Genomic DNA, 14,012 nt, shown 5'->3' with positions numbered 1-14,012 from the left:
TGCAGAGGCTCCTAGGCTGTTCTCCAGTTCTTAAAGTGATTGATGTGCCTTCAGACAACCCTGGGATGAGAAGAGTCTGTTCTGTGGTGGGGGTGTCTGTGGGGGGTGGGGTTGGATGGTTCCAGGAAGCTTGGTCTGGGCCTGAGTCTCCAAAGGCAAAAGACAGTAAGTAGGCACAACAGGCTTTGGATCCCAAGAGGCTATTTGAACCATCCTTATTTCAACTCTAACAGGAAGTTGCAACTCTTAATTATTCATCTTTTTAAAAAGTAGTCCACATCAAATGTGGGGCTCAAATTTATTTCCCTGAGATCAAGAGTTGCATGCTCTACCAAATGAGCCAGCCAGGTGCTCCTCTAACTATTCATTTTAATGTAACTACTAACATTTATTGGATAATATGCTGGACACTGGTGATTTACATGCATTAATCCATTTAATCCTAGTAACTGAATGTTGTGGGTCTCCTTACTACCCCCACTTACAGATGAGGAAAGCTGCAGCCCAGGGAGTTCAAGGGTGACATTTTATTGAACTGGTCTCCTATTTGTGACCGGCATTGGGGTTATTTCCAAGTTTTTTTCTTGCCATAAAGGATGCTATGACCAATGCCTTTCCCATTCACACTTTGACCTTCCCTGGAAGGGGCCCCACCCCTTCATACCACCACTCAGCTCCCAAAGAAACATGGTGGGGGAAAAAAGTACAGGAAAGTCAGGGATGCCAGCAAGACTAACCCTTTTAACTGCTGGAACTGATTTGTTGTTGTTGTTGTTGTTACAATATTCTGTAAAAATTTCAAAAATTATTTTTAAAATTTCACCCCCTATAATGCTATAAGATACTAGATAAAACCTAATGACAAGGTTGTTGTAAGTAGGAATGAGCTAATGCATAGAACGTGTTCACAACACCTGTTGCATGAATGTTTGCTGTTGTTCTGAGAAGTACTACAGTACTTTTCAGAAGGCAGTATAACTTGGCCACTGCTGTAGGCTCTGCCAAATAGCTCTGATCTTGGGCAAATCACTTAAATCCTCTGTGACTCAGTCTCCTCATCTGAAAAAAAACTGCATCATAGGGCTATAGGGAGGACTAAATGAGTTAATACTTGTAAAGCTTAGACGAGCATCTGGAGAAGAGAAAATACCCACTAAAGGTTGGCTACTGTCGGTTGTTTTAAGAACTTTTCCCAGTAACAGATCCATGTGCCAGAGGTAGTTCTGGTGCAGAAACAATGTGAATTAACAACCACAGCCACCTCTTGCATTTGTTGTGTTCTGCATTTTTTTCTAAAATATTTACACACTCTCACTGGATTTAAAAGGGGTTTTGAGGGGTACCTGGGTGGCTCAGTAGGTTAAGCATCTGCCTTCGCCTCAGGACATGATCCCAGAGTCCTGGGATAGAGCCCCGCGTCGGGCTCCTTGCTTGGCAGGGAGCCTGCTTCTCCCTCTCCCTCTGCTGCTCCCCCTGCTTGTGCTCTCTGTCAGATAAATAAATAAAGATCTTTAATAAAATTAAAGGGGGTTTTGAACAAATTGGTGACAGAAGGTACTTTCAGTTTGCTGGGAGCTTGGCCAGAAAGTTGCAGAATTTATCTGCAAGAATGGCAGGCAGGTCAGTGGGCGGGGAAAGAAGGGTCTCAGGTCTGGGGATATCAAGTCATCAGAGGCAGCTCGTGGAGGCTGGCAGTGACCTTGGTTGCAATCATGACATCTAGAGAAAAAAGCTGAAGCCCATGGGGGACAAGTCCCACTCACTCTAACAGGACTTGGGGCTATTTTACCGTTAGATTGATGGTTAAGGGCCCTAGCCAGATGAACAAACAGATTTGGACAGAAAAGACGGTAAGCCAGAGCTGTTTGAAGATAACACCACATCACAATAGCAACTCGAGCAATGGCAGAAACAGGCCGGGGCTATGTCTTTCCTGGACTCTTCTTTCCTTTATGTGCCTGCTCCCCATTTGGTACCCCCTAGTTTAGAAATGCAAAGGTAAGCACTGGGCCACACTGGCTGTGTCCACTTCTCATTACTAAGACAGGCTGACACCAAACCGGAAGTCGGGCCCCATCATCAGGAACAAAAAGCAGTGCAATTTGAGGAAAAGCCTGGCTGGCTTGGGGTAACAAGGGTATGCTGAGAATCAAGACCAAAGAGCAAAATGGGAACCGTGGAGCCGTGGTGGAAGTGGAGTATTGAGTCCTTTTTCACTTACCTTACCCTTGAAGTTTCTTCCTAAACGGGACAAGTGGGGGTTGCGACATAAGCTCGTAACTTAAATGTTACCATTTCCTGACGGGAAAACATTTGCCTCTGAAGCCAAAGTTCTCCTAATCTCCAAAGTCTTAATGGTAATAATTCTTCATGGCCTGAGTCATGAAGTTTGGTTAGTGTTGCTGAGCTGTGGGGGAAGGGAGGGGGGATGAGAAAGGAATTTAAGCTGGAACCTGAACGGAAAGGAGCCAGATACACACAGCTCTGGACGCTGAATGTGTGGATAAGGCCAATGAAGCTGGTCAGTGACTGACTCAGAGAGGGGGGGAATCACTACACAGGGCTGGAACTGGGGTCACTCTGCTCTTAAGATCTCAATTCCATTTACTCAGTGAAGGATTCGGGGCCAGACTGTGGGCCCGGGAAAGACTGGGCCCTGGGTTTGGTACCTCATTGCCCAGCAATATAGATAAATGGGCACGGCCCTCGATTCTTCACACTTTTTTCTGCTAATACACTGAACTGCATCTCATCGCTCTTCGAATATTAAGGCGCCCTTGCTTTCCTGAGATCAGCCTTGCCCGGTCTCGGTGACAGCCAGAATTTATTTACCAGGCTCTTACTACATTCATCTTCTGTAATTGTAACAGACTACCCTAGTGAGGCAGGTGTGACATTTAGCCCCGCTGTGAAGATGAGGAAGGAGAGCCCTGGAGGGGTTTACCACCCACGGTCACAGACGCAGAAGATACTAGCATCTGGACTCAGGCAAGAAGTTGGACTAGACTCATTTTCTTATCCTGGACACCGGAAACCACCAAACCCTGGTAGCCAGCCACCCGTGCTGACAATGAGTGCTCTATCCCTCTCCTCTCTATACACCCCCAGCACCAAGGCTCAGCTTGATCTTCCCTTGGGTCCCTTTTGACCTCCTGCACTGGCAGGGTCCACCCTGAAATCCACAAAGGCTGCCAGCTGCCGTGAGGAGCCGCTCTCGGGCCTCCTCTCCACCTTCTCCCCCTTGCTGCTCTTACTCAATCGGGTTAGGTTCCAGCCATGCTGGCTTTGAACACTGCACAAACTGTTCTTGGGCTCTGGAACGCTCTCTCCTGGGCTCTCAGTGAACACTTCCACTCATCCTATGGTGATGTTACTAGTAACAAGTGCTCTGTGCCAGGCACTGTCCTAAGCACTTTACCAACGTAGAAAAACCTTTAATCCTCAGAGCAACCCTATGAAATTGGTACTATTACGCCATGTCAGAGATGGGGAAGTAGAGGGAAAGAGCTGAAGTGACCTGCCTTGAGCCGGTCAGTAAGCGCTAGGGCTGGATTTGAACCCGGGCCACCTGGCTCTGGGAATCCTTGCTCCTAACCACTGCACTAACACCAGCTCCCCAACTGCTCTGTGTAAGCTCCCCTAGTGTGTATTCGTAACAAGTACTTTCTCTCACCCCACTCCCCTCATTTGACCCGTCAGCAAATCCCGTCAGTTCCACCTTCAGAATGTACCCAGAACGCAACCTCGCCTCTTCGCGTCCACGGCCACCACCGCCATCGCTGGCCTCAACTACTGCAGTGGCCTCCTCACTGTTTCTACCCCCAGCCCTCCCTGTCTGCTCTCACAGCAGCCAGAGGGTCCTGCTACAACCCAAGCCAGCCCTCAGCCCTCCTCTGCTCACACCCTCGTCCTGCCTTCATCTCTCAGAGAAAAGCCCCAAGTCCTCCCTGCGGCCAGTGAGGCCTAACAGGACCAGGCCCCGTCACTTCTCCAACCTCACCTCCTGCCACTGGCGCCCTCGCTCCCCCTGCTCCTGCCACCCTGACCTTCTTGCTGTTCCTCACGCACACCAAATGAGCTCCCACCTCAGGGCCTTTGCACTTGCTTGCATTTCCTTCTGCCTCTAATTCTCCTCTCCCAGATGTCAAGGCAAGTCTAGGCGGACAGATTTGGTAAGTAAGGAAACGAGCCCTCATTCGACTGAGAGGTTACTTACAGACAGCAAAAGCAGGGCTGGCCACAGATGCCAGCCCGTGTCCCACATTCTGGGTAACACCAAAATGAAAGGGGCCGGATGACTGCAGCACGGATGGTAGGACACCGTGTTGCCAAGGAGCTAATGCCGTGCTAGGCAGTTCTACCGCCGTAAGTCGGGAGGAAAGGGACAGAAAGCCTCATACCTGACCAGATCCGTGGGTGATGTAAAACCGCCTCATGACAGCCTCTTTGGTAGACAAGGAGTGAGAAATGGCCTCACAGCGGTTCCTCACAAGCCTCCTGTGCTTTGTGTTCTGAGGATCACAGGGCGTTCTGCCAATACTTAGATCAGCCTGCCTACGTGGCCTACGTGGAGACGTGCAAGGCAGCCCGAGTGCCATGGCAGAACTGTTCCTCCACACCAGAGAGCCTCCTGGCTTGCTCTCCCCCGCTATCACTATCTTCAAGTTTCTGTTGAAAGGCTACCTCCTGAGTAGCCTTCCCTGGCCAGCTTGCATAAAAGAGCGCATCCCATCACTCCCCACACCCTTGGCTTTAATTCTTGCCACTCCCTAACATTATGTTAGACATGGATTTATTACTTTACTGTCTTTAGACCCCACCATGACATGATTCCTAAGGGGAAGAAATGTATCCATTGCTGTTCCTACAATTATCTGTCACACATGATAAATGCTAACATTTGGGACGCCTGGATGGCTCAGTCAGTTGAGTGTCTGACTTCGGCTCAGGTCATGGTCAGTTGGTTGAGCGTCATGGTCTCAGGGTCCTGGGACACAGCCCTGCAGATTGCTCCATGCTCAGCGGGGAATGTGCTTGTCCTTCTCCCTCTGCCCTTTGCCCCCACCCCTGCTCATACTCTCAGATAAATAAAATCTTAAAAAAAACACACACACACAAAAACCCCCAAATGCTAACATTTGACTACATGTAACTACCACTGTTTTAGGTGCTTCCCATATCTTAACTCATTTAATGGGCTACCTTTATAATCCCCCCTTTTACAGGCCAGGAGAGAGGTTTTAAGAGGTCCTGGGTATGGAGGTTGGAAGGCAGGACCTCCAGTGCCGGGCAAAGGGACAGTCCTTCTGCCTGGAAAAGCCAGAGGGGTCGTGAGATCTGTGATTGGGGCGGGGAAGCAGGATGGGGTTCTAGGGCCAGTATCTGGAAAATAACAATGTCAGATGCCAAGAAAGAGAAGCTACTAGTATTTATACAATGGGGTTTCTTGAGGCCTTTGGGGTAGAAATGCCTGTGACTATGGAGAGGCCTTTGGCGGACAGGGCAAGATAGCAGAAAATAACTCACGGCTACCCACCTCCCATGCCAATGCTGAGGTCTAACCAACCACCCCTTCACAGTTTTGTGTTACAGAAAATCTCGAACTTACAACGCTGTTGATATAATGAACTTTCATGTACCTATCGCAGAGATTCAACAATTATAAACACACAGCATTTTTTCAAAATGCAGGCTCCACAAGCATTTGAGTGGTTCGGGCCAGCTGTTTTGTTAAGATGCAATGAAGTGGGGGCGCCTGGGTGGCTCAGGTGGTTAAGCATCTGCCTTCGGCTCAGGTCATGATCCCAGGATTCTGGGATTGAGTCCCACATCGGGCTCCCTGCTCGGTGGGGAGCCTGCTTCTCCCTCCCGCTCTGCCTCTCCCCCTGCTTGTGCTGTCAAGTAAATAATCTTTTAAAAAAAAGATTTTATTCATTTGGGAGAAAGAGAGCGAGCACAAGCAGGGGGAGAGGCAGAGGGAGAGGGAGAAGCAGACTCCCTGCTCAGCTGGGAGCCCGATATGGGGATAAGGGGGCTCGATCCTACGACCTGGAGATCATGCCCTGAGCCGAAGGCAGAAGCTTAACAATCTGAGCCACCCAGGTGCCCCTAGTAAATAAAATCTAAAAAAAAAAAAAGAAAAAAAAGATACAATGAAGTGGTAAACACCAGGGTACTTTCCCCACTTCATTAAGCCTTTTTTCCACTTACATCAACAAATGGGTGGACTGGACTCCAGGGAGAAAAATATACCTGTTACTATGGATTACAATCATAAGGGTTAAAATAGAGACTGCAAATCTTGTGTTCAGACAACTAAGAACTAGAAAAAGCAAAGGAAAATTCCAAAGATGAGTTTTACTTAAAAGAAGCTTAAAATTGAGTTAAAAAATTTGACTCAACATTGTACTAGGAATGTTTATACAGAACGCCATGGACTGTTTTTGACAATTTAGAAGCTTTAACTTTGTGCATTCTCTGTATGTTAAGACCACTCATTAGGATCTGGGGCAGCGCTCCACAACCACTTTTTTGCAGTACTTTGCGTGCATTTGCACACTAAGAGGAAAAAATAGGTTATGAAAAGCTCTGCGGTGTTTGGCTGGCTCAGTTGGATGGGCATGAGACTGTCTTGGGGTTGTGAGCTTGAGCCCCATGATGCATGTAGAGATTACTTAAAAAAATAAAAAGATTATGAAGCGCTCCATGTCAGGTCTTGTACCCAATTTGAAAAAAAACCGCTTCTAGTTTCTCAGATCTTTAAGCACTCTGAATGATAAAGGATCATAGCCTTTATGTTAGCCTGGGGAGGGGTGGGGGGCAGTGGAAGAATGCAGCTGGGCAGGGACAGTAGGTTTTGTCCTGAGCAGCAGTCGTGGAACACTGGCTACCGATCATTATCCGATATGCCTTCTTACATACATAACTAGTCACAGCAGCTTATTTTGAAAAGGCTTTTCGACGTTTCCTACACCCCCAAATCCAGGAGTGTGAGGGGCAAGGGTGCGGGTGTACTCTCAGTAATTTGCCATGTCCTAAAACGCCCATCTGGTGGGCACTATTATTCCCATTTTACACATGTTGAATCTGAGGCAAAGAAATGAAGCTGTTAAGCAGGATGTGCAAGGTGTTTCCAGCTCACATGGGGTGGGAGGGGTTAGGGCCTTGGATTTATTCTTGACATGCGCAGGCAGGGGGTGGGGCATCTTAAAGAAGGGTTGGGTCAAGGTTTTTGGTCTAGGCAAGATCCAGGGCTTGTAAATACGAGGATCTGCAGACCAGGGACTTGGTCTTCCCAAGCCTTGGGACAGAGGTCCTCAAGGAACCTCTGTACGGGAGTTTCCAGTCTCCGTGGGTTCCTGATGAGCATGCGCACTAGTGAAATTCTGGTCAAACTGAAGCAGAGGACTAATAAGCATCTTAAGTTTTATTGATCAGCAATTGCAGTAAGAAAACCAAGAGTCCTCTAAACCTTTTTCTTTAGAGCAAATCCACAAGACTGGGCCTTCCTGGGCCGGATTACAAGGCATCTTCTATTTAAGTAAGCTCTATGCCCAACGTGGGGCTTTAACTCACAACTCTGAAAATCAAGGATCACATGCTCTACCAGCTGAGCCAGCTAGGAGCCCCTACAAGGCACCTTCTAACACCAGGAGAGCAGAGCAGAGCAGGTGTAGGAGGCTGTGGTCTTTATTGATGTCACTTAGGGGACCACTTTGTTGCAGGAGCTCTGTGGTCGATTATGGATCTTGCCTCAAGCCACACCAAGAGTGGACATTTCACTACCCAACAGGCAGGGAGCAGGTGCCCCCCTTCCCCCTGGTAATGGGTGCTCCTCCTGCCAGTCCCCACTGCCTCGGCTTTCCAAAGACCCAGCAAAGAACGCCTCCTCAGACCAATTACCCAATACTAACCAGCAGTGGTAGCCACAATGCCCCTTTTCCTGGCTCAGTGCGACAGGTGTGAGAAGTTCCCTAGTTTCCACCCACTTGCCAAAGCAGATTCATTACTGCTTGGGTGGAAGGGTCCCTTGGAGCCTGTCCCAACCAGCTGGGGCCAGGGAGGTAGGCTCCCAATACTGGGACTCTTCCAATACAGGAACCTACAGTTTCAGTCAGTTATGGGAGCTGTAAAAACACCAGACTGGGTGACTTATCAATTTCTCAGTTCTGGAGGCTGAATCTATAGGGTGCCAGCATGGTTGAGCTCTGGTGAGTGCTTTCCCAGACTACCAACTTCTTACATGAAGAAGTAGCTGAGAACAGAAGGGGGAAGCTTTCTTTTTTTTTTTTTTTTAAAAGATTTTTTAATTTCTTTATTCGACAGAGATAGAGACAGCCAGCAAGAGAGGGAACACAAGCAGGGGGAGTGGGAGAGGAAGAAGCAGGCTCCTAGCAGAAGAGCCTGATGTGGGGCTCGATCCCATAACGCCGGGATCACACCCTGAGCCGAAGGCAGATGCTTAACCGCTGTGCCACCCAGGTGCCCCAGGAGGGGGAAGCTTTCTTGTAACTCATGAGGGTATCATCCTTCGTGACCTTATCTAATCCTCATCACTCCACCCCTCCCCAAGGGCCTCACCTCCTCTAACACCATCATACTGGGGTTTCAATACAGGCTTTTTGAGGGAAACCCACTGACTTCATTAACACACACCCCATGAAGATCTGGTGGTACTTGACTTTTCCATCAACCAGGTGGAAGCCACGGACACAACTGATGAGGAACTCCAAAAGGAGGGATAAAGCCAATAGGACTCCAATGCAGCCATCAGAAACAGGACCAAAGGGAGTATCAGGAGTGAGGAACGAAGACCAGCTACACGTGCAAAAGCAGGCCCAACCACTGCCGCTGCCTTACCATCAAAGACCCTCACACCCCCTGTGAATAAGAATTTCGCTAACTCTTCTCAATGACTGTACGTGCCTATTAAATGTTATTTGACCTTCAAGAAAAAATGTAAAATGCCCATGAAGCTGAGGCACACAGGTTAAGTGTCCTACCCAAGGTCAAATAGCTGGAGAGCAACAGAGATTTCATTTGAATCCTGGGATCTGAATCCAGAGTCTGAGCTCTTAGAACCTTGCTTTCAAACCAGGATTCTTCCAAATGTTCCTCAAATGGGAGTTTAGTACACTTCCTCCACCTCCCAACATTTTAGTCAGAAGAAACTGGAAATGCTCTTTATGACAGGGTTTAATTCCCACCAGGCGCTCAAATTCTCAGAACAATCCTGCAAGGAGGGCACCCACTGATGCTCTGAGCAGCTCAGGAGACTCAAACCCAAGCAGTCCGATTCCCAAGCAGACAATGATCAAAACAATGGTGGCAAAACAATAGGACCAAGAGGCCATCTCAGGAAACCCAATTCCAGCAACAGTATTTATTTCCTCTTTAACCCCCACCACCCCCACACTTCACGTATACCCAAAGGGAACTGAACTTTCAGCTGGAGGTGTCTACTCTTACGGCAACGGCTGCTGGGTTGAGCAAAGAAAAACCACATTATCAGTATCAGTTTGTTTTCATGTTTCAACTTTTTATTAAGCTCTGTGAAAGACATACTAAAATGCTAAATGAGACACAACAGAATATTTTTTCTTCCAGTACTAAAAAAAAAAAAAGGACATTCACAAATATTTTAAGAAACTTCTCTATACTCAGGGTGGTGACCTTGAATAAAAAACCCACCTCTAAGTGTGTTGATTTCTTCTACTTGCATTTGAAAATTGTTTCCTACCCATGATAAACATTGTATACAGGCTTTTAAATGCTCCTAAATGCACGTCATCTTTTTTCTTTTTTTTAAAAAAGCAGTCTGAACAAACATTTTTTTGCCATGATCAGTAATCCTGAGAGCCCAAACTGAAAAACTGGTAAAAGGGAAAAATACCCAGACTCTACAAATGTCCCAAGATTAGTATTTAAAAGGGAGAAATTCTAGAAAACAAATGGGAGCTTTCTAAAGGTCTTTGTGACAAGCTACCTTGGGAGCTCATTTCAAAAATAGTTGTTGATGAACTAAAACAGATGTGTCAGTGCAGCTCCAAAAATCTTTATAAATACAGCCATTTGGAAGGATGATCCTGGATCAGAAGTTTTATTCCTTGTGTATCTGAGAACAGTAAGAGGGGGGAGAATTGTAACGTTGGGAAGGCATAGGCACACATGCTCACCTCCCGGGGTTGATAAGGACTGCTGAGCCATGCCGCTCCATCTCCTCCAAGCCCAGCAAGGATTACAGGGGAGACAGGTTTTTAGACATCCCCTCCCAACAGCAGACTAGCTGTGACAGGCACCTGAGAGCAAAGGAGGCCTAGGAATTGTGCCAGGTGGGCCAGGTGAAGTAAGTGCAGGCAGGAGGAAAGGCTGAGTGGACAGGACAGGACTGGTGGACAGAGGTCCGCTCAGTGGCAACATATAAGCCTCACCTACATTAGGTGCCCATGCCTCATCTCAGTTGTCGTAATTGTCTCTGTAATTTCCTCCTGAGTAGCGATCATAACCACCCTGGCTTCTGGGAGAAAACATACATGGCAGTTAGCAAGAATGTATCCCAAACACCTGGGTATTAAAAACCACACATATTTACACATCCTATCATGTTCTGTATGTTATTATATGCACTTTAATGTATAAAATAGATGTATCAAATGTACACTGTACAGAAATCACATAATCACGTGGCATGTAAGTTGCATATAGAATATTAAACACTAACACAATAAAACCAACACGAAACAATAAACATGTATGTTGTTACCATCTACCATAACACAACTTCATTATCTTACAATTTATCAGTACACTATACTGAACTCAAAACATACTGTCATACTTAAAGTTTCATTACAATTTGTAAAAACACACTAGTTAACACCAAGATGAGCTATGAATGAACTCTCAGGCAGCTGAGCTCTTAAGAAGGCGGCAGCACCACCAGAGTACCCCAATCCCTTGGCTACCCACCTGCCACCATAGTCTCTGGACCTTCCATATCCATACCCATATCCTCCAGGTCGACTGTCATATCTGCCACTCCCATAGCCCTGGTCCCCACCACCTATAGCAGATTAAGAAAAAAGTTGAAAGGCGGCTGTCCAGACGTAAGTCACTAATAAGCCAGTCTTCCCCATATCCAAACTCACCACTGCACTTACCTCTAGAGTAGCTGCGACCACGCCCATGGGCCCCATAGGCACCCCCTCTAGTTCCCCTGGCCGACTTGCCCGCATGATCCACACGGATCTGGCGACCATCCAGAGACTACGTGTGGGGAGACACAAGGAGGATGGGTTGGTGGTCAAACAAGACAGTGGTGAGGGAAGAATGGGTAGGGCAAGTGGGCAAAAGAGCCCAGAAACTTCTGCTGGGCACCAGGTTCTGGGTGCCACGTTCCAGAACAAGCTCCTTTGACCAGAATGGCTTTATCAGGAGCTATAGAATCCCACAAAATGACCTGAATCCACCGTGTTCCCCCTGCTACTACTTACATCTTGACTGAACTCAGGCTGAGTTCTCCTCCCCACTCCTATAAGCTGCCCCACTATTAGGGCTAGATAGACAGACACCTCTCTTGGTTTGAGACTTCAGAGTCCATCCCAGAAGACTCACGAGGTCCTCTCCGGGCCAGGCCCGCAGGTCTGCAGACTCTACTACCTAAGCCCAGGGCAGGTCAACCATCCACAGGTGGCTTCTCGGCCTCATGCAGGACCAGTCGTCGCCTCCCAGGCAGCCCGGCTCTGTCTGCCGCTGCCCTCCACCCCCTAGAACAGAAGGCAGTCACGCTCCTGTGAGTGGGCACTGCGGGGTTTGGTGGCCGCGCTGCCCCTAGCAGACACAGAGGGAAAAACAGAAAGAATGGTGGAAGTGGCAGATGGGGGCAGGGCCCCTATGCAGGTAGAAGACCTCACCTCTCCATTCATGGCTCTCATGGCATCTGACGCGTGCTCTGGATTGGTGAAGGTGATGAAACCAAAACCCCGGGATCGCTGAGTCTCTCGGTCCTTAACAACGACCACTGGGGAAGAGAGAGAGAATATGGGTAAGGAGAAACGTAAGCAAGAAACGGTGTCAGATAGAGGATGGACCATTCCCACCAATTCTTAATTGAAAATTACAGGATTCTTGTAAGACTACACATTAGGCCTAAGAACAGAAGAAGGAATTATGTGAAAGCCCAGGGGCCCGATTTTTCTCTTTCCGTTTCTTGAAACCCAAGGGCCCCACACTTTCACAAACACCCAGCTCGTCATACATCTGGCCCATGTCTCACCCTCGGAAATAGGACCGAAGCTGCTGAAGTGGTCTTCCAGAGCCTGCTCATCGGTGTTGAAGTTGAGCCCTCCCACGAAAAGCTTCCCTTCTTCAGAAGACATGGCAGTGAATTCGAGTACTGCGGAGAAAAGTACGAAATGGGGTGGGAGAAACCATAGAGATGAGAGATAAAAAAAAAATAGGAGCAAGAAAAGATGAAGGAAAGAAAGGGGGAGACCAAAGAAAAGAGGAAACAAAGAGGCAACTACAGACAGACCAAAAAGAAAGCCGAAAAGGCGGGAATCGGCGGTGCTGTATCAGCGAGGCAGCCATTTGGGGGCCGCCTTCGCGCATGCCCATATCATCACTACTACGCCCGTCATTTTGTGCCGCTGCGCAGGTCCACAACACCGTCGAGTTCCCTCTGCGCCCACAGAACAAGATGGCGGCGGTCACGTGGTAGTGGGGGGGAAGGGCGCGCGCAAATCTCGGCTGTCGCGCGGTCACTCCCGCCACCGACGTCGCCAGTCCCTCCCAGCATTCCTCGCACTCAGATATAAAGCGCCAGCCTCCCACCAACAGAAAAGTTTCACCTCTCAGCACGGGACCCGCCCACTCGGGAGAAACCCAAGCCTACGTGTCAGAAGCCGCTGCTCTCCCCACTCGCGCACCCAGCTCCTGGCCGGCGCGGCGCACGTCAGGGAGGCGAGGAGCAGCCGGCCCACAACACATGTGCTGCTTACCTGCAAATTAAGCAAAAGGACCAGAAGAACAGCTACCGTCCAGGAACGGAGAGACTGGGAAGATTGCCGCGCGGGAAGACGCTTGATAAAGCGTACGTAGCGTGCACGTCACGAAACGTCCCCCGCGCGCACCAGCGTTTATGCTCATTGGCTGAAGCCAGCAAGGGGGTGGGAGGTAGGGACGGCGGAGCAAACGGGCCAATAAGCTCAGCATGCTTCCGGGAATGGAGGCGATCCTTGTGCGATTGGTGCACCCTGAGGTCCGTATCCGTTCGCTGGCCCAGCCATCTTTATCGCTACGCACATGAACCTGTTTGTCCTCACCCCTCTTTCCGTCCCTGACATCACCCTGGCCATCCTTGACGTCATACCTCCTCCCGTGGGTTCTGGCGTCTTCCTCACCATCTCAGTCGTCTTCCTGTACTTCCCCAAGATGTAATTACTGTAACCTCCTTCACCTCCCAGTCCTCTCAATATCCCTTGAAGGGCCCGATGTTTTATTCCCCACTTTCCCTGTCGTCCTAACCCTCCACACTTGTTAATGTCAGATCCTGAGTTTTTTCGGTGTCTGATGTTGATCCCTAAGTTTTCTTCTCTGCCCAACACCTAGCCGCCTGTCATGGGATCTTTTTTCCTGGCGTCGTTTCTTCTCATTTCTGACTTCAGCCCTCCTTATCTGACAGCCTCCTGAAGCCAGTCTCTTGATTTCCCTGCCAGTAGACTGACCGAGATGCTTTCTACAAAACAGGATGCTCCAATTTTAAGAGGGGGTAAATTCCAATCTACAGAACAATTTTTGTGTCACTCAGGGCTCCTGAGCCCTTGATCCACAGAAAAGACTTTCATAGTACACAGTGAACTTATCCAAAGCAAGGAGGGGCTGAGCTCGCTGCCCATGATTTGGTCTTGTCCAGCTTTCAAGGTGTCTGAGCTCCTGGTCAAGCAAGACTGCATTAGTTGGCACTTGGAAACTCTACATTTCTTATCCGTAGAATGGACTTGTCCAGCCTTCTA

General features: G+C 48.6%; 1 protein-coding gene across 5 annotated transcripts; it reads right to left on the bottom strand.

Moving 5' to 3' along the window:
- Positions 1 to 9,517: 9,517 nt before the first annotated feature.
- Positions 9,518 to 13,146, bottom strand: RBM3 (RNA binding motif protein 3). Of its 5 annotated transcripts, none has more exons than XM_034649103.1 (7): positions 12,999 to 13,146; positions 12,275 to 12,394; positions 11,913 to 12,019; positions 11,160 to 11,265; positions 10,969 to 11,062; positions 10,435 to 10,516; positions 9,518 to 10,114 (listed from the first exon to the last, which is right to left on the bottom strand). In XM_034649103.1, the coding sequence occupies exons 2-6, from the start codon at positions 12,375 to 12,377 to the stop codon at positions 10,456 to 10,458; spliced, it is 471 nt and encodes a 156-aa protein (XP_034504994.1). In that variant the 5' UTR covers positions 12,378 to 12,394; positions 12,999 to 13,146; the 3' UTR covers positions 9,518 to 10,114; positions 10,435 to 10,455. The 5 variants fall into 5 exon arrangements, with proteins under 5 accessions (XP_034504994.1, XP_011221411.1, XP_034504995.1 ...); XM_011223109.3 differs by having other exon boundaries at positions 10,431 to 10,513; XM_034649104.1 differs by having other exon boundaries at positions 10,435 to 10,513.
- Positions 13,147 to 14,012: the final 866 nt, after the last annotated feature.

Source organism: Ailuropoda melanoleuca, chromosome X, assembly GCF_002007445.2.
Source record: "Ailuropoda melanoleuca isolate Jingjing chromosome X, ASM200744v2, whole genome shotgun sequence".
NCBI lineage: Eukaryota > Metazoa > Chordata > Mammalia > Carnivora > Ursidae > Ailuropoda > Ailuropoda melanoleuca.
This window is presented reverse-complemented; position numbering and strand designations above follow the sequence as displayed.